Raw genomic sequence first — 26,224 nt, 5'->3', positions numbered from 1 at the left:
ATTTCCTTGATTAATGATCGATGTGGAAGGGCCCACTATGGGTGGTGCCACACCGTAGGCTGGTGGTCCCGGTTGTGAAATAATTGAGGCTGAGCAAGCCGTGGGAAGCAAGGCAGTAAGCCGTATTCCTCCGGGGTCTTCTGCATCATCAGCTCCTGCCTCAGCTCCTGCCTTCAGGTTCCTGCCCAGTTTGAGTTCCAATTTCTTTCAGGATTGGAGTATGACCTGAGCATTGTAAGCTGAACTAAACCGCCCCCCCCCCACCAACCCAAGTTGCTTTGGTTGGTAGTGTTTATGACAGCAATAGAAACCCAAGACAGAGGTAGACTGGGTGTGTGTACACTTCTCCCTCCACAAGCGCCCCCCCCCCCCAACCTCTGCCCTGAGCCTGACCAGGAAGGTGTCAGGGTGTGGCTCCGTGGCAAGGCGTTTGCCTCTGAGGATCTGGGTTCCAGCCTGGCACTGTAGAAAAGTTGTTAGTTCCCTTGCACACCAAATCCTGACTCTGGGTCAGAATTCACTGCCCGAGTCTAAGGTCAAGGTTATAAGTCACCTGGGGCCAGCTGCAACTCTGCTCCTCCTGGCTTTCCATAGCACCTGGCCATTGCTGCTCAGGAGGCTCTTCCCCAGGTGGACCCAGGTGTCCGGTCCTTCCATCCCTGGGCCTTTAGAAGCCACGCCCCCTCCCCCCAAGAACCACATAGAGGTAGGCTGTGCAGTAAGGGTGGGTAGGGACAACATGGGTAGTAAGCCAGGGATTTGCTTCCAGAAAAATTCCAGCTCAGTTTCAACAGATCAGTGGGTTGCACCGATAATAATTGAATATACGTCTCCTTCAATCAATCACTTTGATGGACTACTAAACAATAGGAGGGAGTATGGGTTTTACTGTATTCTTAAGGACCGACACATATTCGACCCTGGACTAGAACGATTGCATCGACATTAAGTCATGACTTGGAAGAATTCTGTTTTGACTGTAGAAATAAAAAAGATTAACACTTTTCAGAGGTGGGGGAAGTGCCGCTTTTACTAGCACATGCCTTGTGCAAATCAGAGTTTTTCCCTTCCTGCCTGAACTCTAGGATCTCAGTTGCTGGCCCTATCGCGTGTTCCTTAACTACAACCCTCTTCTTTAGCGTCCTCTGTGCTCTGGGCTAGAACCAAGGACTGCAGCATTCACTGGGGACACCGCAAGGGTGAGTTATCTTTTGTTCCACGCGCTCTGTAATGAGTCTGCCTAGTTTTGTTTTGCAAAGTAAAGCCAGCGAGCATCCCTCCAGAGTTCCCAGGCTTAGCGGAGGAGAGGTGGGCCTACTCCTGGCTATTCTGTTATTCTGCCACCTTGTGGCCCGGTCCCGGAGTTACACCGTGGGGGCGGGGCTAGGAATGTTTACTGTTTCCGAGGCAACTGCAGCTTCCGTTGGCAGCTAGCGATCAGATGGGTGATGGCGATGGCAAAGGATCTGGAACCTGATTGTAAGTGGTCTGCCTCGATTTTAGTATTTGTCTGGCCCAGTTGATGTTTGACTGGGAAAGCTGGTTTCTCAGAAGCGGCTTTGAAAATAAAAACCTTTCTGGTGGCGGAAGGTCAGCTCCAGGATCAGGAGGGTTTGCTTGGACCCAGAGACTCTTAGACCCTTCAGAAGCTTAAGGAAGTTGGCTACCTCTGTCTACAACCAGAAACAGAGCAAAGAACGCATGCGCACCAGTACTCCACTCCGCTCACTTTCCTTTTACTCCAGGGCCCTGCTGCTCACAAAACAGAGAGGGTTTTCACCTCCTCAGCCCATTTAAGAAAACCCCTCAGGGCATGGCCACAGGAAAACTTCATCTAAACTACTACTTTTGAGAGTTATTTCCTAGATTCTATTTTGTCAGGCTGATAATAAAAAATAACTACCACCTCAGTGTCTGTGTTATAGGATGTGTGTGTTGGTAAGTACCTTGGAGGGAAAGAGATGAAGGAGCTCACTATACTAGTTCAGTGCTTTCTGCTTTAAAGCTGAGAGCTTTGCGAAACTTCCTGTACCACACCACTCTCTTGAAATGTGACTTACAGGTCAGAGAGGCAAGCAGACAGGTGTCTGTTTCGAATACATAGTTTATTGTCCGTACATCATAAGAAGTGTGTGTGGGGGATAACTCATGTGAAATAAGCCTAACAACCTAACAGTCCACCTCTGAGTGACGCCACCACCATCCAGTGGCAGAGATCACTTAGGGACCATTGCTAGAGGTAGTGGCACCAAGCAGGTTGCAAGTCTGATGTCCCAGTGCACGACCAACCCCCGTGTCTGTGTCCACACCCACTGAGGGGATGCTGGCTCCACTGCAGATGTCCCTTGAGAGTGACAAGGCTAACTGGTACAGCCTCAGTTGTGCTTAGCCAGGTCGGCCAGCGTGCTGGACACACAACACCCACTAGGATCAGAGTCAGGGCATTGGCAGGACATATGCTGGGAGATATGGTCTCTTGGCTCATGTCTGCTGAGGTACACTGGAGACTAGGATCTGCTGAGCCTTCTGGAGCCTGCATTTTTATGACCCTTCTGTGGCTGGTCTAGTTTTTGCATGTATGGTGAGCATCTGTGTGTTGGTCAGTACCTTGGAAGGAGGTATCCCTCCTATAACATCCTAGAATACAGACACCAAGGTGAGAGTTATCTTTGATTATCAACCTGACACAAAATAGAATCCAAGAAGGAACTCTCCGAAGAAATTATCTAGATGAGGGTGCCCTGTGGTCATACCCTGAGGGGTTTTCTTAAATGGGCCGAGGTGGGAAGACCCACTCTGCTTTGTGAGCAGCGAGGGGCCCTGGAGTGAACCAGAGAGAGCTGACCGCATCACAGGTGCACATGCTCCTGATTCCGTGTAGGTCACCTGATCCCAGGGCTTTGCTGTTTACACCCACGCACTCACTTCAGCTGCCCGCGCTGCCTTGATGTTAGGACAGGGAGAAGGGCCTCCACTTTGTGTCTTTATTTTGTTCTACACGTTCGCTGCAATTTTCCACTCCCTTGGTGACCACGGAGCACAGATCTTTCACCGTGTCCCAAGTGCTTTCTCATTCTTGCTCCACGGGCTCGCCGGAATGCTGCTCATGGAAACAGAAATAAAATCGGAGGCTGGTTGGGTTGAGAAATTGGGTCCAAACTGATCTCCAGGTTAAAGGTGGCTGTTTGCATCCCCAAAAGATACATGTCTAAAAAATACCATATCAAACGATAAAAACAAAGTAATAAATGATATATAAGTAATAAATGATAAAATATTTCAGGTATTTAATTTAATACACATTTTGTTCATCAACCCTGAAGCTATGCTTTCCTCATCAACAGTCTTTTTTTTAAAAAAAATCTTGCTTTTCCTCAAAGCCGATTTGTTTTCAGGTCATTTGTGAGGGAACTGTCCCTGACAAGCTTCCTTGTCTTTGGGAGTTGGGCAGACACAGTGAGAGGCGCAGACCGCTAGGGTCTGACTACGCACAGTTGGAACAGAGCCTGTGGCAGGTAGTGTACGAACCTGGCAGAGAGGATGAGAGAATGGGATCTGACTTTGCCAACTCTCATGCAAGTTGTGGAAAACCCCGGCGAAGCCAGTGCTTCTCAACCCGTGGGTTTCCGCCTTCGGTGGCTGAGCGATCCTTGCGCAGAGGTGTCCTATCAGATCTCCTGCATATTAGATATTTCCATTCCATTCATAACAGTCGCAATGTTACAGTTATGAAGCAGCCACTAAATACATTTACGTTTGGGGGTCATCAGAGCGTGAGGAACTGTATTAAAGGGTCTCGGGGTTAGGGAGGTGGAAAGCCTCTGTGCTAATAGAAAAGCCTCACTGAAGCAGCATGAGGCTTCCCACAGTTGGTGGCACTCATTTTCCCTGCTTTTGCTGTTCATGTGTTGGATGAAATGCAGGACTATCAGTTTTGATAAGAGTCACATTGATATTTTATCAATTGACAAGGGCGCTTCTTTGAAGTGCTAAGCTGATCAGTGGGGGGAGTCTTAAAAATTCCATTCCCCGAAGTTTTTGCTTCACCATCCAGCCACGGTCACTCACGTGACCTAAGGCTGACTGGAGCTAGGTTTGACTGCATCCCTAAAGGGACAAAATCCCGAGATGGTCAGAGCTTATTCAGCGCCTGGTGTGACCCCAGGCATCACTCCCAGGGACAAAGACAAGATGGAGGGGCTTTGGTGATGTCCCTGTCCCATGGGCCCAAGACAACCTAGCCTCATAGGAGCCTGCTGACTAGAATCAAAGGGTGGGAAGTCATCACTCCTCAGAGATGTAGGGCTCCAAGTCAGATAAAATGAGGGGAGAGCTACCTGGCCAGCCATGGGATGTCAGAGGGAGGCTCAGCCCTGCTGCAGCAAGATGGGGATTCTGACAATGAGCGTAAATCTGAGAGAGATTCCCTGAGGCTTCTAATCCTGGGTTCTGGTCTTGCAATGCCAGAACAGAGTACTTGAAGCTTAGAGCTCTGTGGACCTGGCTGGCACACTCTGTGGCTACTGTGAACTAGTAGGAAGTTACTGCTGGCCTCCTGTTCATCCCAGGGTGTGTCCTGACTCTCCAGACGATGTTTTTAGACCAGGACTGGGCACATGTTGTAGAACTGCATAGGTTCTGAAAGTCCCCATTCATCCTGTCTCCCTGAGCTCACGTGACCATACCATAAGATTAGTCCAACAGCTGGTGAAGAGCTGTACTTAGCCATCAGCTCTGCCACATTAAGGGTAGGCCTGGAAGGGTCTCATAAGCATCCCAGCATCCCTCCTCTAGATGGTTGTGCACTTACAGATGGGCTCATCCTGAGGACTTCCAGCTATGACAAATGATGGCTCTATAGGGACATCCTGAGAGCTTAGATTTAAGCTGCTCCTCAAAACTCAGGCAAGCCTGGCCTACCACCTGGAGCCTGAGTCTCCGTGGCTGTGGGGCAAGTGAGGCGCCAATCTTTCAGAAGGGGTTTATTTGTTTATAAACCCCAGGACCCTCTCAGAAGTTATGCCTCTGGTGTTATAGATATCTGTGGACTCTGTATTTGTGGCAGAAAATGATGCCTTAGGGTGCATGAAAACAACCCTGCACAGATGTCCCCTTAAGGCTGACCTGACATGGGCCATCCCTGCCTGAGAGTCCCTTCACAGGCAATTGAATGTTGTGTCCCATTGACAAATTTAGATTATCCAGCACATTGGTCTTGCAGGGTTGTGAGTTTTATGCTTATAAGAGAACCTGGGGTGTCTCTCTACTCCCCTACACCTGAGGCAGTCACAGGTGTCTTGGACTTATAAGAACAACACCGGGTGCTATTTTCTTACCCTCTTTGCAGACCCCCCTTTTCTATGACAGGCATGCAACAGCACTGCCTTTCCGTGGTTGCAGGAGCCTCACGGTTGTATTTTTGCCCTCTCCCGAGCAGTTTACCTAAAGTGGAAGCATTGTGAGACACCGGGTGTTAAGACTCTATGCAACTTGAGGAAACTCCTGTCCCAAATCCAGAGGGACCACAGGAAGGACATCTATGTGTACACATCAGGACACCTGAACCCCAAGACGCTCTACAAGCCACCAGAGATCATTTTCCAGCACTGGCGCAATGCAAACAGGTCATGGGAGAAACCCACCACTTCCGCACCCCCGGTCTCTGTCTCCAGAAACAAGCATGTAGCAGAGATGAAGGACGCTTGGGTCCGCTTTACAGTGAACACAGCCCTGCATCCCAATGACATTCGGAATACGCCGCTGTTCAGGTACCTGAACCCGCAGGTGCAGTCCTCCCTTGCCCTCGAAGGGGACTCCTCCACGATTCCACAGAAAGACGGGGAAGAGGAACTACAGGAAAGACACGTGTTTTCTCGGGAAACACACATGAAGGAAGAGCTCAGGCTGCCCGAAGTGAAAGTACTCAGATACCCAGAGGCGGTATCCAGCCGCCAGTGCTCCAGGTCCGCCCCAGGCAGGGACGTGTATCAGTACGTCAACTCCTACCTAGCTGGTATAACAAAATCGGACAGATACAAGAAGTTCCTGAGTTTCCAAAAAGAAGTGCTGGTAAAAGATGATCTCCTGAAGTATGACTTTACAGGCAGTAAGGTGGCTGTGAACCACGAGAACAGACTGAAGGAGGTAAGGAGAAGGGAATCTGTGATGCTGTCAACATGGGGCTCACGGGCCCTGACTCATCCTGAGGTACCTCAGTCAGGTGTCCAGGCAGAATGCAACAAAGCTGCCGGTGCTTTTAACACCCAGCATGGTCAATAAGGTGACATCTGACAGGGGTAAACTGGTGCTGAATTCATGGCCAGCAGTACTCCGTGACTGATGGGGCAGCTATGGGATTATTGTGTCTGGACTCCAGAAGAATGTCTCCTTTACCTCTTATAGAAGATGGGAGAGAAGAAACTGGGCAAGAGATGGCGCAGAGGCTGTTGGGTTAGAAATGATAGGTGGGGGCTGTGATGAGTGAAGTGACTGAAAGGGAACCTTACTGACTAGGGCAGCACACTTTGGGAAGAGTTTGGTAGAGGAGAGAAAAAGAGCCATGTACGGGTCAGAGAGCCAGAACCCAGGTTTTGGACCTAAGTACACTGTGGGAAAGGGAAGGGTCTTGAGGGTGTGTGTCAGGGCAGTGTGGGGGAGGGGTAGAGAACGAGCCTCTGAGCGCAGCAAGCAGGGCTGGATAAAGAAAATGGGACCGAAGCAAACACACACAGTGACCTGGCTCTTAGCAGCCATTGGAAGGGAATCAGAGGCCCCCAGATTTGCCAGCCTCTCTGCAGAGCCCAGTGCCTGGGTGGCCTTTTCCAATTGATTTCTCAGAGGGACAGAGTGTTCCAAGAGAAGCCGATTCCAGGAACTGACTCTCCGTCTTCCCTCTAGGAGCTCCAGAAGATATGCACCTGCAACCCCCAGCAGTTCAACAGGTTGCAGGTCTTTGGGGAAATCTTTGAGGATATTTGCAACAGCTCTTTGATCTTCGGGGATCTCCTGAAAGAGGTTAAGGTAATTACACACATTTTCTACAGGATGGTCGAGAACTGTCCATGGCAAGCATGAAGCCGTGCACGCACAGCTGCATGCACGTGCACATGCACAGGCACCCCCCAACACACACACACACCACCATCAGCAGCAGCAGCTTGTGCCTCACAGAAATTACATTCGCCATTCCACAGAGGAAGGCGTCAGTCAGAGAGACTCATGGGGATCCACTCACTGCCTTGTCAGTCATGTGAACTGCGTGAAGTGAGCACTGAGTTAACTTGCTGCTCGGCCCCCATGATTTCCCACCAGAGCTTCCCAGCCACGAGTCCAGAACGTGTGGAATCCAGTTTGAAAGTGAAGTTGTTCAAAGCCTGTATCAGTTAATTTTCTGTCGCCATGATAAAACACCCAACCTAAAAGCAAGATACGGATAGAAGTGTTTATTTTAGTTTATGGTTCCGGAAGGATAAAGACCATCGTGGCGGGAGCTGTAGCAACAGGCAGGGGAGACATAGCAGCAGAAGCAGGAAGCTGGTTGATCAAAGTTTAACCCATGCACAGGAAGAAGAGCAATAACAGGAAGTAGGGCCGAGCTATACATGCTCAAAGCCCGCCTTCACTGGCTCACTTCCTCCTGTAAGGCATGACCAACTAAAGACTCCATACGTGTTCAAATACAGGAGCCTGTGGGCAACAATTCTTATCTAAACCACCCCAAAACCTATACTGTGGTCTGATTTCCCCAACGACAAGAGATGGGTAATGAGGGCTGTGTGCTGCTTAGCTCCCAGGACCCTGGCCATCTCAGCAGCAGCAGGTCTCAGAACTGCACACGGCAGGGGAACTGTTGGATACCTGTCAAGGATTTTTACAATAGGAGCTTGAACTGATCAGTAGCTGGTAGTCAAGTTAGGATTCAACAACAACTCAGTTTTGTAAGTTTGTGCATATATGTTCGAGCATATTGCAGAAACAGTTCATATACAGAGTTAGGGTTAGTGTTTGAAGTTAACAGACATCTTTAATGCCTATGTGATTTAGTCATGTAAAAAAAAAGATCATCCTTGGGCCTAGGGAGATGGCTCAGTGCATAAAGTGCTCAGTGAGTAAGCACAAGTCTCAGATTCTCAACCTCCAGCTCCCGTAAAGAAGCCGGGTATTGTGGTAACACTGTAAGCATAGTACTGGGACAAGGCAGAGACACAGGGGGAGCCCGGCTTGCTGGCCAGCAAGTCTAGGCGGCCTGTGAGCAGACGTGTGGTGGGGAGTGACAGAAGAAGACACGTGATGTCAGCCTCTGGCCCCTGCATACACATATGGCTGCCCATGCACATGAGTATCTGTTTTCATGTATCCCACTCCCATACATGAGCCTGGGTGACATTGTCGTGTATTTTGTATGTGTATTTACTCAGGATGAATATGAACTCTACATGGCAGCTCTCCTGGATTCACAGCCCACTGCACAGTATCAGGTAATAATCATCAGGAAGGACCTGAAGAGAACCTGCATGTTCATGGATTTGTACCTCAGGAGACTCTCAACCCAGGAAGCTCCATTTGTTTCTCTGTCAGGCAAAGTGGCTGGTGTTTCTTTTCCCTTCTCTTCTCTTCTTTTCTTTTCTTTTCTTTTTCTTTTCTTTTTTCTTCTCTTCTTTTCTTTTCTTAAAGGAATGATTCTCATATCAAGCTAAAGTACTCTGGGTAAGGATCTGGCCTGAACATTAAAACAGCACTGTGTCACTCCTAACCATTGCCACTACACATGTCCAGAAACATAAATGGTTCTACAGTGATTACCAGAAAATAGCATCTTGTCACTTAGATTGGGTAGATGGTGACAGCAGGTGCCCCAGAGCCACAGTACAGATCGCTGGCTCCTCATGTAACTGATGATAGCTTTAGCATCAGTCTCAGTGGAAAAGTGTGGGTCAGCGGGTCAGTGGGTCAATGGGTCAATGGGTCAATGGGTCAATGGGTCAGCATGCAGTGTTCTCGTAGGGAATGTCCCATGGGCATGACAGAGAGCTCCAAAAGCTCCAAGAACCTGATACCTTGAGATTAGTACCTCTATCTTCTGAGTAGAGGGTATAATTTCTTACTTTATATGACAAAAAAACAACCCCCCAACAACAACAGCAACAACAAAATATAAACCAACAACAACCACCAAACCGTAGCACATAAATTCAGTTCTAAATTGCATTTTGATGAAAAAACCACATGGGCATTGCATCCTGTCTTCTGAGACTTTCCATGTTATAAGACAATAAACATGGAGAGGTAGCGCAGCAATTAAGGCATTGGCTGCTCTTACAGAGGACTCAGGTTCAGTTCCCAGCATCCTCATTGGTGGCTCACAACCATCTGTAATGCCAGTTCCAGGGGACCTGATACCCTCTTCTGACATTCACAGACACTGCACATGCATGTGGTGCACTGACATATATGCAGGCAACATTCCCCTATACATAAACATTAAATAAATAGATAAATAAATAGTGGATTGATGGGTGGATCAATAGATGATAAGTAAGTAAACAGACGGATAGATGGACAGATGCTAAATAGTAAAAGCGGCCCCTCACTCAGAGGACTGAGCAGCGCCTGAAGTCACAGATTCAGTGCTCCTTACTTTGCGGTGGAGCAGAAAAGGAAAATTCATCTCTACACCTCAATCAAGCATCAAAATGGGGGAGCTGGCAGGCGTCCAGAGCTCCTCTTCCTATTCCCGAAGCCCAGAGGATCACTTACTGAGGCAGAGGCCACCAGCCTGAGCTGGTGTTATCCAGCATGAGCCCCTCATGTCTTTATGTCCACATAAAGACTGGTGATTAGGATCATCTCTCACACATTTGAAATAATTAATAATGATGCACACAGCCCTTTACCCACTGTGTTTCCTCAACCCAACTCTACAAAGAAACCGTGAAACCCGTGTTATTCTTAAGAATTCTCAGAAAAATGAAAGTCTTAAGCTATTGTGGAAATTATTTTACTTGGAACTTTGCCATTATTCTTGCTTCCCTCCAGCCCTCCCAATGCACCAATTTAGTCAGAATTCACAATTTACCCCAGAACACCTGAGCCATATGTAAATAACATCCCGGCCAGGTCGTCCTACTTGACCACCTTATCCTTTGTGTGCTTTGTTTCCGGTAGCGGCTCCTGGCTGAAGTCAAGGGGTTGGAGAAGAGCCCTGTGCACAGCAGCGACATTGCTCAAGCCAAGGAGCGTCTGAGGAAGCTCCAGCATGCTGCCCTGGCAGCTCTGGAGCACAATGACAGGTAAGGCCCCAGCCATAGGATTCTGGTAAAGTTTCAGTTGATACACCACACAACCTTAAGACTCTGACTGAGCAGTATCCACACTTTTCCTGCATTGGCTTATGTGGTGTGCTAACTGCACCAATGTCTTCCCATTAACCTGAGCTCTTCTGTAAGCAGCTGCATATGACTACGGTGGACCAAGTAGACTGCCCTGATGGCAAACTCTTGGAGGTCTCTGAAGGATCCGCCATGAGGACTTTCTGATGGGACAGAGAGTGGCAGGACTGGAGACAGCCTTCTGATTCTAACCTAGAACATTCTGTAACAGCTCTGCGCAGTTATACAGAGTGAAGTTACTAACGTATAAAAGACTAGAGCAATTCTAAACTGACCCAACAAAAACTGTTCTAAGAAGCAAAAATGTGAGCCTGTTATCAGTGTGGAACCAAAGGGAGAAAGCATCACCATTCGCTTTAGTTTGCACTAAAGTTCTCTCAAAGAGTGGCCACCATGAACCTGAAGGATTGGTTATAGATGGTCACATTGAACCTTGTAGGTGACACTTCCTCAGGCTTAGGCCAAGTGTCCCCCTTGTAGCCATGTGTCCCTCTCTCAGTATTTGTGCTGCTCTTGTCTGAAGTGTCCATTTCATTCTCTTAGAGGTTCTGGCTAGAGGACTTAGGTCCAAGGGTGTGGTCAGGTCAGACAGAGAGAAGTAACAGAAAGGTCATAAGATGGACATTCGTTATGTATGAATCCCAGAGAAGGCAACATCCCCTGGGGACAATGGGAGGATCAGAACATTACAAACTATGTATACTTGGCTAGGAGGAAGAGAGAGATGTGGGGAACGAATGGGCAGGGTCTGCCCCAGAGCGTCATGCAGCATGTGTCTGGCTGGAGCTCTAGGGTAGCCTCTAAGCATATCGGCCATGCTCAGGAAATCACAATGACCAATGAGTCACTGCAGAGTACTCTGCAGGTTCATGTTTTTAGCTGTTTCCTGTGAGATCGTTCCAGAAGGCTGTAGGGTAAGGAGGAGACGGTAAGAGCAGAGAGCTGGTGATTCAACGATTCTACCTCAAGGCTGTTGTGTAAGTCAGACTCACATTCAAGAAATTTAAGATTTCACTGCCAAAGCATCCAAAGTTAGAAACTGAAAATAGAAACATCGCCAATCTCCACCACCCATCTGCTGCTTCAGAGAGCAAGATAGGGGTGGAGCCAGGAGAAGGCTAAGAACTGAATGAAGTCACTTGGGAAGGAGGAGGAAAACTCCACCAAGCACAGGAACACAGTGCACCTGACGAATGGAGCATAGAGACTTGGCCGTGGTGGCGTCAATGATTATGGTGGTGTTGAGGAGGAGGGGGAGGAAGGGGAGAATAATAGTGATGGTGATGATGGTGGTGGTGGTGACAATGAGGAGGAAGAGGAGCTTAGCGATGATGGTAATGATAATGGTGATGATGGTGGTGGTGATGATGATGGTCGTGGTGGTGATGGTAATGATGGTGATGATGATGGTAGTTGTGAGGATGATGATGGTGATGATGGTGGTGGTGGTGAGGAGGATAATGGTAGTGGTGATGATCTGGTCATGTTGATAATAATTTCAAGGGAATAGGTATCAACTAGATGTTCTCAGAAGAACATCTCAGGACATGAAAACAACCACAAGGCAGAAGGGTAAAAGCTTAAGCACAGAAATCAAGACAACAACCAAATAAGATGTGACACAACTAACAAAGGAAGTAGCTAACAGAGTAAGAAATAGACCACAGATGGGAGCTGAAGCATGGTGAGATCAAGAATCGTTTTGGGCGAGAATACAAGGTATCCATAGCAGGCCAAGAGCAGACACAGCAACCATGGGGGCAGAACTGAGAGGAGACTGAAAGCTGGTAGAGACGACAGATAAGCAAGCAAAATACAACCACATAGAGCTGAGGTTTTGAAAGAGGAAACACTGAACAACAGAATAAAGAATACGTAATGTGTAAGAGCAGGCCATGCAGAAGACCTCAGAAGACTACACCCTCCAAATTTACATACCGCGGTGTCCGTTCAACCCACTAAGACCCCAGTCTAGAATGTGTGGAAGTATTAAACTATTACCCACTGTGCAGATGCGTGGCTTTCAGCCATCTGTGCTGTCATCTTCAGACAGAGCAGAGCAATCCCCTGGGTACACGCAGCACCTGCCAGAATCCTTCTGAAATAAAGGGGGCATAAGATATTCAGTCCTGCTGGCTTTGATACTGAGAAAAAATGCAGCGAGCCTTCAGGACTCATTTGATCTTTTTTTTCTCTATTTCTTGTAACTTACTTTCAGTCGGACATGGTAGCCTTTGTAAATTCTCTCTTTGGGATGTCTGCAAAGGCGCAGAGGGGGCACTGCTGCAGGCACCCCCACACCAGTTCTAGGGTCCCTTGATTTGTGGTTGGTCTCAGACTGAAAACTGTAAGGTTTTTTTTTTTTTTGCCTTCATTATATGTGTGCTGTAGGTGTGCAGATTTACATGTGAGTGTGGATGACAGTTAATGTGCCTGCCTATACGGAGGCAAGAAATAAATACTGGGTATCTTCTGTCACTTTTTCCCCTATTTTTGAGACAGTTTCTCACTGAATCTGGAGCTTACCAGTTGGCTGGACTGATTAACCACTGAGTCCTGGGGTCTTCTTGTTTCCTCCTCCAAGTGTGAGGATTGCAGGTGTGTGCTTTCCACAGGGACGTTGGGGATCACACTCGAGTCCTCCTGGCTGCACAGCAAGCACTTCAGCCACCAAGCCATCTCTCCATTTTCCTTCCCCCTCCCTCCTCTTCCCACCTCCCTCCTTTCTTTCTATGTGCATGTGTGTGGGTGTGTATGTGACACAGTGTATGTATGGAGGTCAGAGGACAGTTTATGGGTGTCAGGTCTCCCCCTTTACCATGTGGATTGAACTTGGGTGGTTAAGCATCTTTAGCCACTGAGCCATCTTGTTAATCCTTCATTTGTGTTTAATTAATGAACTTTAATGGTCTATATGCAATCTTAGTGAGAGGGTGTCTTTCCTTGGTGACTGGACTGGATTGGGCTCCTTATAGCCATCTTTAGAGTGCATTTTGCGTTGGAAAGTTTGACAATCAGTGTGCATGTCTCAGTGAGTTAAAAGACTGTGGTGCTGCGGCTGGAGGGTGACCCCTTAGGGAGAACATGTCTTACAAAAGTCTAAGGATGACAGCATAGATCCCCAGCACCCATGTAATCCAGGTTAGATGTGGTGGTTCCCCTGTAAATAGATGTCTGAAGTGGAAACAGGATCCCCCGATGAGGCTGGTTAGCAAGACTGGCTGAATAGCAAGCTCAGGACTCAAGTGAGAGACCCTGCCTCAAAGTATAAGGTGGAGAGAGATTAAGGAAAATACTTGAAATCAACCTCTGCCCTCCAGGGTATGTGTGTTATTGGCATCTTTGAAATGGAATACACAAGTGTATACACACACACACACACACACACACACACATGTACACACATATACACACATATATATACACATGCACACATATACACACATACACACCCTATATGCACATGCACATACATACACAAACATATACACATATACACACAAATGCACACACATAAACATATACATGCATACACATACACACATATACACATACACATATATACATACACATACACACAGACATACACACATAAAGATACACACATATACACATGCACACATAATACACAAACATACATAACTACACACATAAGTACACACACACACATACAGAGAGAGAGAGAGAGAGAGAGAGAGAGAGAGAGAGAGAATTCATGCTATAAAATGGACAGAATCAACAAGGCCTAAGCGGAGTTGCTGTTTCATGATCATTTTTCTATTGATTTTTAAGACTCAGAAATGAGCTGGAGGCCGAGAGCTTATTGCTCCAGTCTGCTAAGGAGAAGGCAGGTGAGCACTTCCCAGCTGCCTGCTGCCCTTCTTGTGTCTTCTCTGGGTGTCTTGATACACCTTCCTCTGCTCCCCATGCCATGCACCTTCCTAATTCCTGTTCACGCTCCCACCTCAAGCTCCTCAGGCTTTGGCAGATTCTCCTTCAACCTGAACCAACCCTTCGTGTTCACGTGAGTCTCCCCAGGACAACTACCCCCGCCCCCCGCCGCGCCATCATTTTCATGAAGTTTCTTGCTAGTATGCACTGTTAGAAAGCAACCGGAAGAGATTCTGGTCATCATTCACAACCAGCCTCCCCATCTAGCCCAGTTTCTGCAAAAGTAGGCATCAGGATACTTACAGACTTATGAATACATCAAGAAAAGGATACCCTATTTCTCTGGAACATCATTTTTTATTAATGTTTAGGTTGCACTAAGCTATATGTTATATAGCTGTATATGTTATATATACATAATCACACTACAGTTGTATGTAACATGTATGACACTACACACGCCATTCTTAATGAGAGCTGAAACACTAAACGCACACAGTAACTGCTTTCCAAACTATTTCCAGAATTCTCTCGTAGGAAAATACAGGACGAGAAACAACTCACTCTGATCGAAAGGGTGGAGAAGAGGAGATGTGAGATCTTTGAAAAATGGGATGAGATTAAAGCGCTTGAGAAACAGATCAAAGAAACTCTGGTGCACACAAGAGTGACGGATATCACTGAAAACGGCATTAAAAGCATGGAGGTATGCAAATTATCTACATAAACATGTCTGTCTTGCTTAAAACCCCACGAAGCTTAGTTCAAAATAGGCTCTCACTTCAAAAGGTAAGTGCCTATGTAGAGCAATGGAGGTCTGACTGAGACAAGAACAGAGGCGGCAGGAACATGAGCTTTGGAACATGGAGACACAGAGCCCTGTGGAGTGTGACCTAACAGGACCTCCTGTTGCTAGTCCTGTGGATTTTAGTGGTGCTGTGTTTTTTTTGTTTGTTTTGTTTTTTGTTTTTTTTTTTTAACACAGAACAAGAATTATTAGGTGCAGAGAAGGACAAAATTGTCTAAACCATGGATAGGACTGTAGGTTCTTATTAGCCCACCATTCCTGTAACTGCTCAGTGTAGCTTATGTGCCCTTGGCATTTTTCAACTCTCTTGGTTACACTTATTTGTTTTGTGGATCTCTCTCTCTCTCTCTCTCTCTCTCTCTCTCTCTCTCTCTCTCTCTCTCTCTGTGTGTGTGTGTGTGTGTGTGTGTGTGTGTGTGTGTGTGTGTGTGCCATGTGTACTGGTGCTTACAAAGGCAGGCCAGAAAAGGGTCTTGTATTCCCTGGAGCTGAAATAGGTGTTTGTGAGCTGCCTGCCATGGGTGCTGGGAAGTCTGGGCTTCTAGAAGATCAGGAAGTGCGCTTATCTGCCAAGCTGTCTCTCCAGCTCCAATGCTTTTAACCAGATCATGCTTAATACCCTGTTATTGCTGCTGTGGCTGCATTTAGTATTTCTCAATGCAAGCATACCTTGGTGCTGCTGTGGACTGGTTTCTAGACACCACAGTAAAGCAAATACCACAATGAGTGGGCTCCAAGAGTTATGCAATTTCTCAGTGCATGTAAAATTATGGCTATACTCTATGGCAGAAAATTACATGCTCAATGGTATAGAACTGCTGGACATGCTCAACACAGACCTCCAGTTTCTAAGAGTAAGAGGCAAAATTTGCGAAGCATGATAAAGCAAAGTAAATAAAGTGACATATATGTGAACTCTCTGGTCATTTTGAGACAGGTCTCATATAACCCACATGACCTCAAAGTCACTATATAGCTAAGGACAACTGTGAACTCCGAGTCTCAGCTTCCCAAGAACCAGATTAACAGTATGACCCCCTCCTGGCTTCCACATTTATATTTCACTTTCCCTCTAACTGCAGGTCACTGAGGATTCCTCTGTAATTCAGTGTCTACAGGGTTTGACTCAAGGCTCTTTCCTATTTACTGTGCCTCATGTCTAATGGTTTAAATATCCATTTTATTTTTCTTTTTATTGAAATAGATTTTTTTCTCATATAATACATCCTGATTATGGTTTCCCCTCCCTCTGCTCCTCACTGTATCCCCATCTGGATACACTTCCTTTTTGTCTCTCACTAAGAAACAAACATCACTATGAGATAATAATGAAATAACATATAATAAGAAAAAAAACAAAACAAAATCCAACACAGTACAACTGGAAAAAACAAACAAAGAGAGGGAAAAGGGCCTAGAGAAGGCACAAGAAGAGACCCACTCATTCACACACCCAGGAATCATAGAAACACTCAACTGAAAGCCATAATGTGTACATAAAGAACCTGTAGGCTAAAAAGAAAAGAAGAAGAAGAAGAAGAAGAAGAGGAAGAAGAAGAAGAAGAAGAAGAAGAAGAAGAAGAAGAAGAAGAAGAAGAAGAAGAAGAAGAAGAAGAAGAAGAAGAAGAAGAAGAGGAAGAAGAAGAAGAAGAAGAGGAGGAGGAGGAGGAGGAGGAAGAAGAGGAAGAAGAGGAAGAAGAGGAAGAAGAGGAAGAAGAGGAAGAAGAGGAGGAGGAGGAGGGAGAACAAGAAGAAATATATATGTGTGTGTGTATATATATATATATATGAGATAAAATAAAAATTAAAATTAGAGAAAAGAAAAAAAGAGCCCCCATAGGACATTATGAGACAAGGGACCTCCAAGATGCCGTTGAATTCATTTTCTCTTGGCCACCTATCTGTGGGTGTGCAGCTTACCCTTAAGAGTGATTTGTTTCCCCATTGAAACTCTCCTGAAGGAAACTAAATTTTCCTTTGCAAATGGTTGTCAATTGGAGCTGGCTTCCGTGTTAGGGATCGGTGGCATGTGCCCACTCCCACATCTGTTCTAGAATCTCAAGCGGTGCAGACCTGTGCAGGCCCCGTACTGGCTTGCCTCATCCCTGTGAGTTCATAGGTGTGCTGGTCATGTTGACTTAGAGGGTCTTGTCTTCTCAGTGTCCTCCATTTTTACCTCTTATATTTTTACCTCATGGTTCCCTGAGCCCCGAGGGGAGGGATTTAATGGAGATGCCCCCACCCCATTTAGGGCTGAGTATTCCAAGGTCTCTCATTCTCCACAGATTCCCTTTCTGTGGGTCTCTGCATTTGTTCCCATTTGTTGCAGGAGGAAGCCTCTCTAATGATGGCCTAACAAGGCATTGATCTATGAGTGTAACAGAATGCCGTTAGGAGTCATCTTAAAAATAAACAGTAGTGTTTGGTTTTGCCACAGGTTCCTGGGCTACCTAGTCTCAGGTTCTCAGTCACCAAGCAGTGTCAGGTATGGGTTTCATCCTTGGAGTGGGTCTTAAATCAAATTAGATATTCGGCTGGTTACGTTCACCAACTACATGGCATTATTTCCCTTAGCATACTGCAGGAAGAATAGCACTGTAGATCCAAGGGTTTGTGGTTGGGCTGGTGCTTGTGTTTCTCCTTTGGTAGCATTCAGTGTACCTTGTACCAAAGTTACTAGCATGCAATTATGAAAGTTCTGTGTAGGCACCAGCTCAACTTCTCTGTGTTCAATGAATTGTTGTGTAGTTATAAGGCCTTGCCATCAGGTTGTAGAGAACGACTTCTAGTCTTGGCAACAGCTTCAGTTGTTTTTCCATTGGGACCCCTTTGGCCAACAACTCAATTAGATGGGATCTATTTCCATGCTGAAAACTTCATTTGGTGACAAGAGATGTCCAGCTGGTGTGTCATCTCTCCCATTGTCTGTCAATTTCATTAAGATCTCTTTCATATATGCATACATTTTAGGAAGCTTCCAGTGTTAGGTTTCCATGCTGCCCCTCACGTGGCCCTAGTTTTAGCTGTCTCTCTCCATCCTCCCTCCCTTGTCCTTCCTCTCTATCCCTGTCTCCGCTTAATCTTCCTGTTCTACCCCTGCAACCAGCCATAACTGTCCATCCTACTTCTCTTCCCTAATGAGATCTCCCTGTACCTCTTAGTCCCTTATTCCAAACCTAATCTGTGTGGTTCTATGGCTAGTCAGTTTGTTATCATTGTCTTAACAGCTAGTACGCACATATAAGTGAGTACATACCGTATTTGTCTTTTGCGGTCTGGGTTACCTCATTCATGATGATCTTTTTTACTAGTTCTATTGATTTACCTGTACTTTTCATGAATGAATACATACATATATATATTACTCCATTGTGTAAATGTACCACATTTTACTTGTCTATTCCTCTGTTAAAAGACATGAACATGGTTGAGCAAGTGTCTCCATGGTAGGGTAAAGCATCCTCTGGGTACATGCCCAAGAGTGATATAGTTAGATCTTGAGGTAGATCGATTTCCATCTTCCTGAGGGACCGCCATGCTGATTTCCAGAGTGGCTGTACAAGATTGCAGCCCTACTAGCAATGGATGAGTAGTCCTCTTCCTCCACAACCTCACTCGCATGAGCTTGCTTTTAAAATTGAGCTTAGCCACTCTGACAGCTATAAGATGAAATCTCAAAGTAGTTTTGATTTGCATTACCCTGATGGCTACGGGTGTTGAACATTCTTTTTTTTTTTTTAAATATGAGAGGAGAGAGAGAGAGAGAGAGAGAGAGAGAGAGAGAGAGAGAGAGAGACTTCTTTTTTTTAAATTTATTTATTTATTTTATGTATGAGTACACTGTATCTGTCTTCACACACACCGGAAGAGGGCATCAGATCCCATTACAGATGGTTGTGAGCCACCATGTGGTTGTTGGGAATTGAACTCAGGACCTCTGGAAAAGCAGCCAGTGCTCTTAACTGCTGAGCCATCTCTCCAGCCCTGAACATTCTTTAAATATTTTGCAGCCATTTAAGTTTCTCCTTTTGACAGTTATTTGTTTAGATCTGTACACCAGTTTTAAATGGGTTGTTTTTTTTAATATCAAGTTTTTTGAGTTCTTTATGTATTTTGGATATTAACCCTCTACCATATAAATATACATATACATATGCATATACATATAATATACATACACATTTACATTTACATATACATTTATGTATACATTTACATATACGTGTGTGTGTGTGTGTGTGTGTGTGTGTGTGTGTGATAAAATCTTTTCCATTCTATGGTGCTGCTTTGTCTGAATATCAGTGCTACATGCCTTACAACAGCTTGTCAGTTTCATGAGGTCTCATTTATTAATCATTAATCTTAGTGTCTCTGCTGCCAATGTTCTGTTCAGAAAGTCTTTCCCTGTGCCAATAAGTTCCCCTGTGTGTTAAGGCTATTCTACACTTTCTCTTCTACCAGGTTCAGTGTATCTGGTTCTATGTTGAGGTCTTTGCTCCATTTGCAGTTGAGTTTTACACAGGGTGATAAACACAGATCTATTTGCATTCTTCTACATGGAGCCACCTGGTTTGATCAGCACCATTTGTTGAAGTTATTTTCTTTTTCCAGTGTGTATTTTTGGGTTGTCATAAAAAATATCAGGTGTCCATAGGTACATGGGTCTATGTCTGGGTCTTCAACTCAATTCCCTTAATAAACATGTTTCCTTATATGCCAATACCATGATGTTTTTGTTACGATAGTTTTGTAGTATAACACGAGATCAGGAATGGTTAGACCTCCAGTAGGTTTCTGTTGTTATTTGTTTGCCTGCTTTTTATTGTTTAGGATTGTCCTGGCTATGCTGGCTTTTTTGTTTTTCCATATGAAGCTGAGAATTATCCTTTCAAGATCTGTGAATAATTGTGTTGAAATTTTGATGAGGATTGCATTGAATCTCTAGATCGTTTTTGGTAAGATGGCTAGTTTTACTATGTTAATCCTACTGATCCATGAATGTGGGAGATCTTTCCATCTTCTGATACCTTCTCCAATCCCCTTCTTCAAATATTTGACATTTTATCATACAACAACAAACATTAAACTTTTCACTTGTTTGGTTAGAGTTACCCCAAAATATTTCATATTATTTGAGGCTATTGTGAAAGGTGTTGTTTCCCAGACGTCTTCCTAAGCCTATTAGTCATTTGTATATAGGACTGATTTTTTTTTTCTACCCAACTACTTCGCTGAAAGGGTCTATCAGCTCTAGGAGTTTCCTGATGGAACTTTTAGGGTAAGTTATCATATGATCTGTCAATAAAGATGCGTTGACTCATTCCTTTCCTCTTGCTTCTCCCTGATCTCCTCAGTGCTCGGTTACTCTAGCTAAGCCTCCAAGTGCTACATTGAATAGGTATATGGAGAGCGGACAACCTATTCTGTTTCTGTTTTAGTGGCACTGCTCTGAGTTTCTCTCCATTTAAATAGGTGTTGGCTATGAGCATTGTGTAAACTGCCTCTATTATGTTGAGGTATGTTCCACGTATCCCTAATCTCTCCAGAACTTGTATCATGAAGGGATGTTGAATTTTATCAGAGCCCTTTTTTGCATCTAATGAGATAATTGTGTGGTATTTTTCTTTCAGTGTGTTCATACAGTGGATTAGATCCGTTGCTTTTCACATATTGAACCATCCCTAGGTCTCTAGGATGAAGCCTACTTGATCATGGATGCTCTTTTTATGTATTCTTCTATTGTTTGCAAGTATTTGATTGAAAAATTTCACATTTCTGTTCATAAAGGAGATTGGTCTCTAATTTTCTGTTTTGGCTCTCTGTATGGTTGGAGTTCCAGTGTACCTGTGACTTTATAAAATTAATTGGGCAATGTGCCTTCATTTCCAGATTCCTCTCAGTTTGGGTTTTCTTTCTTGATTCTATCTCTACTTTTTAACCTTTAACCTTTTGTTCATTTCCTTCCATTGTTGTTGTTGTTGTTGTTTTTCCATAAAGGCTATTTCAAGGTGTTTGTCTTGTGCTTCAGCTGAGTTGCAATTCACTGAGATCCTGCTGTGGTAGGGTTGTTGGGCTCTGGTGGAGACATATTGTTCTGGGCATTTCTATTGTTTGTGTTTCTATGCTGGCCCCTAGATATCTGGATTTGGGAAGACTAACTCTGGATGCTGATATGTGGTCTTATCTTTGTTGAGTAGGGGTTTTGTTCTTTGGTTTCTGTGTCCCTCTCTGGTCCTTAGGAGAGTGTGGTGGCTGTATGTTGCATGGTAGGGAATGCTTCCGGGATACTATACGTATGGCCATGGGTAAAAAGTGTTTTCTAGGTATTGGGAGCTGACATTTAGGAATGGGTGTAGAGTAACAGAGGTAGGGCAGAGGGGATCCACAGGAAGAAAGGCAGGATCTTCTTAGTCCTCTGGGAATGAGGCCAGAAAATGAGGAGAAGCCACAACAGGTAGTCTTCTACAGAGCTGGGGGATGAGACTGGGCATTAGATAAGAAGGAAAGGAAGAAGAGTGAGGACCTGAAGCTCACCTACCTGTTTAGCTGGCCTACTGGCTTCTCTGACTTGGCTGGCAGGTTGGGGGCTGAGAAACAGGATGCATGGGGAGGAATGTTGAAGAGATCTGTGTGATCTGGTGGAGATGGGGACAGAGAGGAAGGGGAGGCTGCAGCAGGTGATATGGTACAGGGAAGAGAATGAGGCCTCCATCGTTCCAGGGATGTGCCTGCTGGAATAGGGGGCTGGGATAAAGTGATGGGTTAGGGGAAGGAAATTTGGAAGGCAGCATCTCCAACTGGAGACGGAGGTGGAGTAAAGGGAGGTTGCTTCAAGTGGTCTGTGGCCAAGCTGGGAACTATACTGGGGGATTGGATTTGGAGGGACTGAGGGAGAAGTGAAGATCTGCAGTTAACCTACTTGCTTCCCTGAGTAAGTATCTCTTTTAAAATGATGTGGTATTGAACACTCTTAAAATTAAAACCACACCAGTCTTATAATGCCATTTTAATTTCACAGAGAAAAAGTCTCAACCATTTCTTTCTAAGTTTCTTTTTAAAAAAAAAAAACTATTTGCTTTCAGAACGAAGCTGTAAAGTTGGAAACAACAAACAGAATCTTAAAGAAGAAAATAAAAGTAAGTTATCTTTTTAACATGCAAACCTGTGTTCATCTGTACCAGTGTCTCCCAAAGCGTCTGCCTGCCTGTGTCATCGGCCACACAAACACACATGCTTTCTCCTTGAACGACAGCTTTCTCCAATGTTAGGATTGTCTGTCTGTGCATGCCTCAGCCCATGACCGGTCTCTTGTAAGCATTGCATTAAGGAAAACGAACTGTACTGTATGTGCCCCACTCATAATTGCTTCTCTAACTTACACACACACACACACACACACACACACACACACACACACACACACACCTTACCTCGCAGAATGATGACGAAGGCAGCCAGCAGTAAGGACCCGTGCAATTGCCACTTATGTCATAGCTCTGCACACCTGGGCTGTGTGCCTCCAAGCTGTGCACGGTGTGGTCAGTGTGTTATGCCTGTTAGAGTTGTCAATGGTGCACCTCATTGTTACCGTATATGACCAACATCATGATGACCAAAGGATTTTTCCACTCTGCAGGTTATTGAAAGCCATTTGAAGCAGCTCCTAAAAAGGAATAAGATCAGCGAAGAGGAAAGACAGTAAGCATAGATACTGTGTTTTAAAGTGTGTGTGTGTGTGTGTGTGTGTGTGTGTGTGTATCTGTGTTTTCCCATACCCAGGGCACACGTGTGCAGGTGTGAATGTGAATGCAGAGGGCACAGGGCAACAAGGAGTCTTCCCCGTTTGCTCTCCGCCCTATGCATTGGGGCAGGCTCACATTTGAACCCAGAGAAGACCGACTTGATTAGTCTCACAGGCGACCTGCCCCAAGGATCCTGTCTTCACCTTCTGAGGACTGGGATTAGAGGCAAGTTGCCTCTGTGCCTCCTGCCATTTCTGTGGATCTGGGGATCTGAACTCTAGTCCTTACATTTGCATGGCACGAGCTTTACCCACCGAGAGATCTTCCTGGCCCTACTCCAGATAGTGCGCTAGAAGGCTATTGGAGTGATGCCATCCACTTGAAAGCAGATGAGGCTTGGCAGCCCTTTGACATATGTGCCTTCGTGAGTGCTGATTTTAACAATGCATGAACTGTCTTGGCAGGTGACCACTTAAAGATCCTGACCCCCAACATATACACTTCCTCTACCAGTATATGAATGAATAGTTTCCTTAGAAGAAGCTAAGGATTGGGTTGAATTCTCAGGGGCAGGGACCAGGAATGTGGGAACAGCACATGGCTTTTGGTGGCAGTCTTCACTCATCTTGCATGACTTTTAATGATAATACAAACTTTAAAAGTCCTGAGCACATCTAGACTTTGAATTTAAAAAGTAAACGAGGGCCGGTGAGAGGCTCAGCAGGTAAAGAGCTCATCCTGAAGGTTAATTAACCTGAATTTGATCCTCGATTCACACCTGACTCCTGCAAGCTGTCCTCTACCTCCACACGGGCCCACATGTGCATGTCTGGGCATGTGCGTACCTACACACAAAACGAAACGCAATACAAAATCAAAAGTGGAATGGTTGGCTTGCAGAATCTGTTACATGCTCCTCCTTTTGTGTGGTCGCCTCTCTGAAGGCTGGCACTGAGTTCAAATCTCATGACTTTGTGGAGATGGAGCAATAGAAAAACACACTGGCTGAAATCTGGGAAGCATGTTTGCATCAACATGGAGACTATCCCTGGCCATCAGTGGATGGTCAAATCATCCTGCCTCCCTAACTATCTATGCCTGTGGGCTTCCTCATGGGTCTCTCAGCGAGACTGATTTTAGGCATCAGATCCACAGTCCAGGGAAACACATAAATAGCTAACAGATTCTTCTCTGAGGCATATATACATGTATACATACCCATACCTCCCACACATATGTATCTATACCTTCTCTCTCTCTCTCTCTCTCTCTCTATATATATATATATATATGTGTGTGTGTGTGTGTGTGTGTAACATATATATGCTGTAATATATATGTGTGTATGTGTTTCTACATCTGCATATACATATATGTTATACATGTATATGTATAGTATACATATACATGTAATATATATATATATATATATATATATATATATATATATATATATATATAATCTCCTGATGTAGAGAGGTGGCCTTTTCCAGGGACTTCCTCACATATCTCACTGGCTAGCATTAGGTCACAACACAACCCACAGTTTCTGGGACCCACTTTCTCTCTCATGTGGTTGAGGACTATGAATGAATGAATGCAGCTCCCTATGGTGCCAGAAGTCAGCAAGAAAATAATACAGTTGCAAAGACCTCACTGGGAATCTGCTTTTCCACCCTGACAAGTTGGCTGTGCTAGAAGGCATGCATCTGCACAGTATCATTAGCCCAGAAGGTGCTTTAGGGGACACCCCACCCCAAATACTAGAGAAGCTCTGTGGCATTCAAGGCCAAAGCTCTCATAACGAAACTGCTGAAAACAGTTGTTGATCCAGCCTCGTCTGCTTGGAGGAGTCTTTCCTCCTGGTTACTTAGACTTGTTCTTTCTCCCCAATGTTTAACTTTCTTCTAATCTATTGCACTTATTTTCTTGTGTGTTTTAAGGATTCTGTGGGATCTCATTAGGGAACATTCAGATATTGGGGATGTCGAGGACGACTCTGAAATGCTTGGAAAAATGACATAGAAAGTCTCTACCTCCCAGCCCACCACCCAGATGGGGTGATGGAGATGTTTCTTCTTGTCATCCTTCCCACTGATTACATCAGTGTGGGGTGTGCACCGTCCTCAGTATGTTGACAGACATGTTCTCCATTGTGATTCGTTTGACTTTATATGTGCGTACCGGTCCTTAGTTCATCTTTTATTCAGTAACTTTCAACTGGATGAAACATTTGAATATTTAATAAAAATGAAAATTTAATCCTGCTGGGATACAGATCAGTTCTGTTTATGTGCTGGCATGTTTCCACACATGCATTCAATAAAATAAATGTCACAACCAAGCTAGTTGCCTACTTACTGCTGTGGCCGCATTGTTACCTGACAGAAATAACTGAAGGGAGGAAAGATTTGTTTCGGCTCATGAGTTCAGGGGGTTTCAGTCTCTCATGGTGGGACAGCACTGTTTGCCACACATGGTATGGGTGATGGAGATTGCTCACATCAGCACTGACCAGGAAGCAGAGAGCATGATGGGAATGAGGAAACAGGTATAACCAGGTATAGTCCAGTTGTAGAGGTCTACTTGTGCCGGTTCCTACCCATAGCCAGGCAGATTCCAATCCCCCCTACCCCACCAAAGAGTACCACCTCCTGGGGACAAGTGCCCGAAACACAGGCTTGTGGAGAATGTTTCAGACTCAAACCTAACAGTAGTGCCTAAGTTAATACCTAAAAATAGTATTTACTCCTAATTAATATTTATACCTAATTAGTACCTAAATAATGTTTGTGTTGTTGTAAAAATATAAAAAATAAAAATGCTGTCTTTTATCCCCACTAGGTCTACACCGAAATGCCCCAAGATATCTGCTGGATATCTTAATTTTCAGTCAGCAAAGCGTCTCACCAGCTCTGCTCCATCCCATATCACACTGCCAAAGGCCTCTCTCTGAGCCATCAGCAATCTCTCTACCTATCTAGTTCCCAAGGCAGGTTTCCATGCCAGAAACACACATCCCAACTCCGTGGTGGCCCAGACCAGCCGCCCCACACTCCATTACACTTAAATCTACATATGAAAGAACATGCCACACAATAACCTTTGACCCAATTGATAAGATATAATTGCCCACCTAAACATACAAAGCCCAGTACACATCCATCCCTTAAGAACATTAATAACAACCTGTAAATACACAGAACAGAATCTTAACATTACCTTCCATGTTGTCTACTGGTCTCTCTCTCTCTCTCTCTCTCTCTCTCTCTCTCTCTCTCTCCCTCCCTCTCTCTTCCGTTCCCATCTTCTCCTCTTCTATCCTGTTCCTGCCCTCACTTGTACTCTACAACTTAAATGGGGGAAGGTTCTGGTGAAGTCATCTGAGTCCTGAG

The 26,224-nt window shown here is 45.1% G+C and overlaps 1 protein-coding gene across 2 annotated transcripts; it reads left to right on the top strand.

Moving 5' to 3' along the window:
• The first annotated feature begins 1,384 nt into the window (after positions 1–1,384).
• MGC94891 (hypothetical protein LOC681210) lies at positions 1,385–25,091 on the top strand. 2 transcript variants are annotated; one of them, NM_001044277.1, is made up of 10 exons: positions 1,434–1,479; positions 5,438–6,144; positions 6,898–7,020; positions 8,418–8,477; positions 10,165–10,289; positions 14,181–14,239; positions 14,804–14,985; positions 22,170–22,223; positions 22,724–22,785; positions 24,773–25,091. In NM_001044277.1, the coding sequence occupies exons 1-10, from the start codon at positions 1,449–1,451 to the stop codon at positions 24,852–24,854; spliced, it is 1,485 nt and encodes a 494-aa protein (NP_001037742.2). In that variant the 5' UTR covers positions 1,434–1,448; the 3' UTR covers positions 24,855–25,091. The 2 variants fall into 2 exon arrangements, with proteins under 2 accessions (XP_038946534.1, NP_001037742.2); XM_039090606.2 differs by lacking the exons at positions 22,170–22,223; positions 22,724–22,785; positions 24,773–25,091 and having other exon boundaries at positions 1,385–1,479; positions 14,817–14,977.
• Positions 25,092–26,224: the final 1,133 nt, after the last annotated feature.

Source organism: Rattus norvegicus, chromosome 1, assembly GCF_036323735.1.
Source record: "Rattus norvegicus strain BN/NHsdMcwi chromosome 1, GRCr8, whole genome shotgun sequence".
Lineage (NCBI taxonomy): Eukaryota > Metazoa > Chordata > Mammalia > Rodentia > Muridae > Rattus > Rattus norvegicus.
The sequence above is the reverse complement of the archived record's forward strand: the minus strand, read 5'-3'. Positions and strand labels throughout refer to the sequence as shown.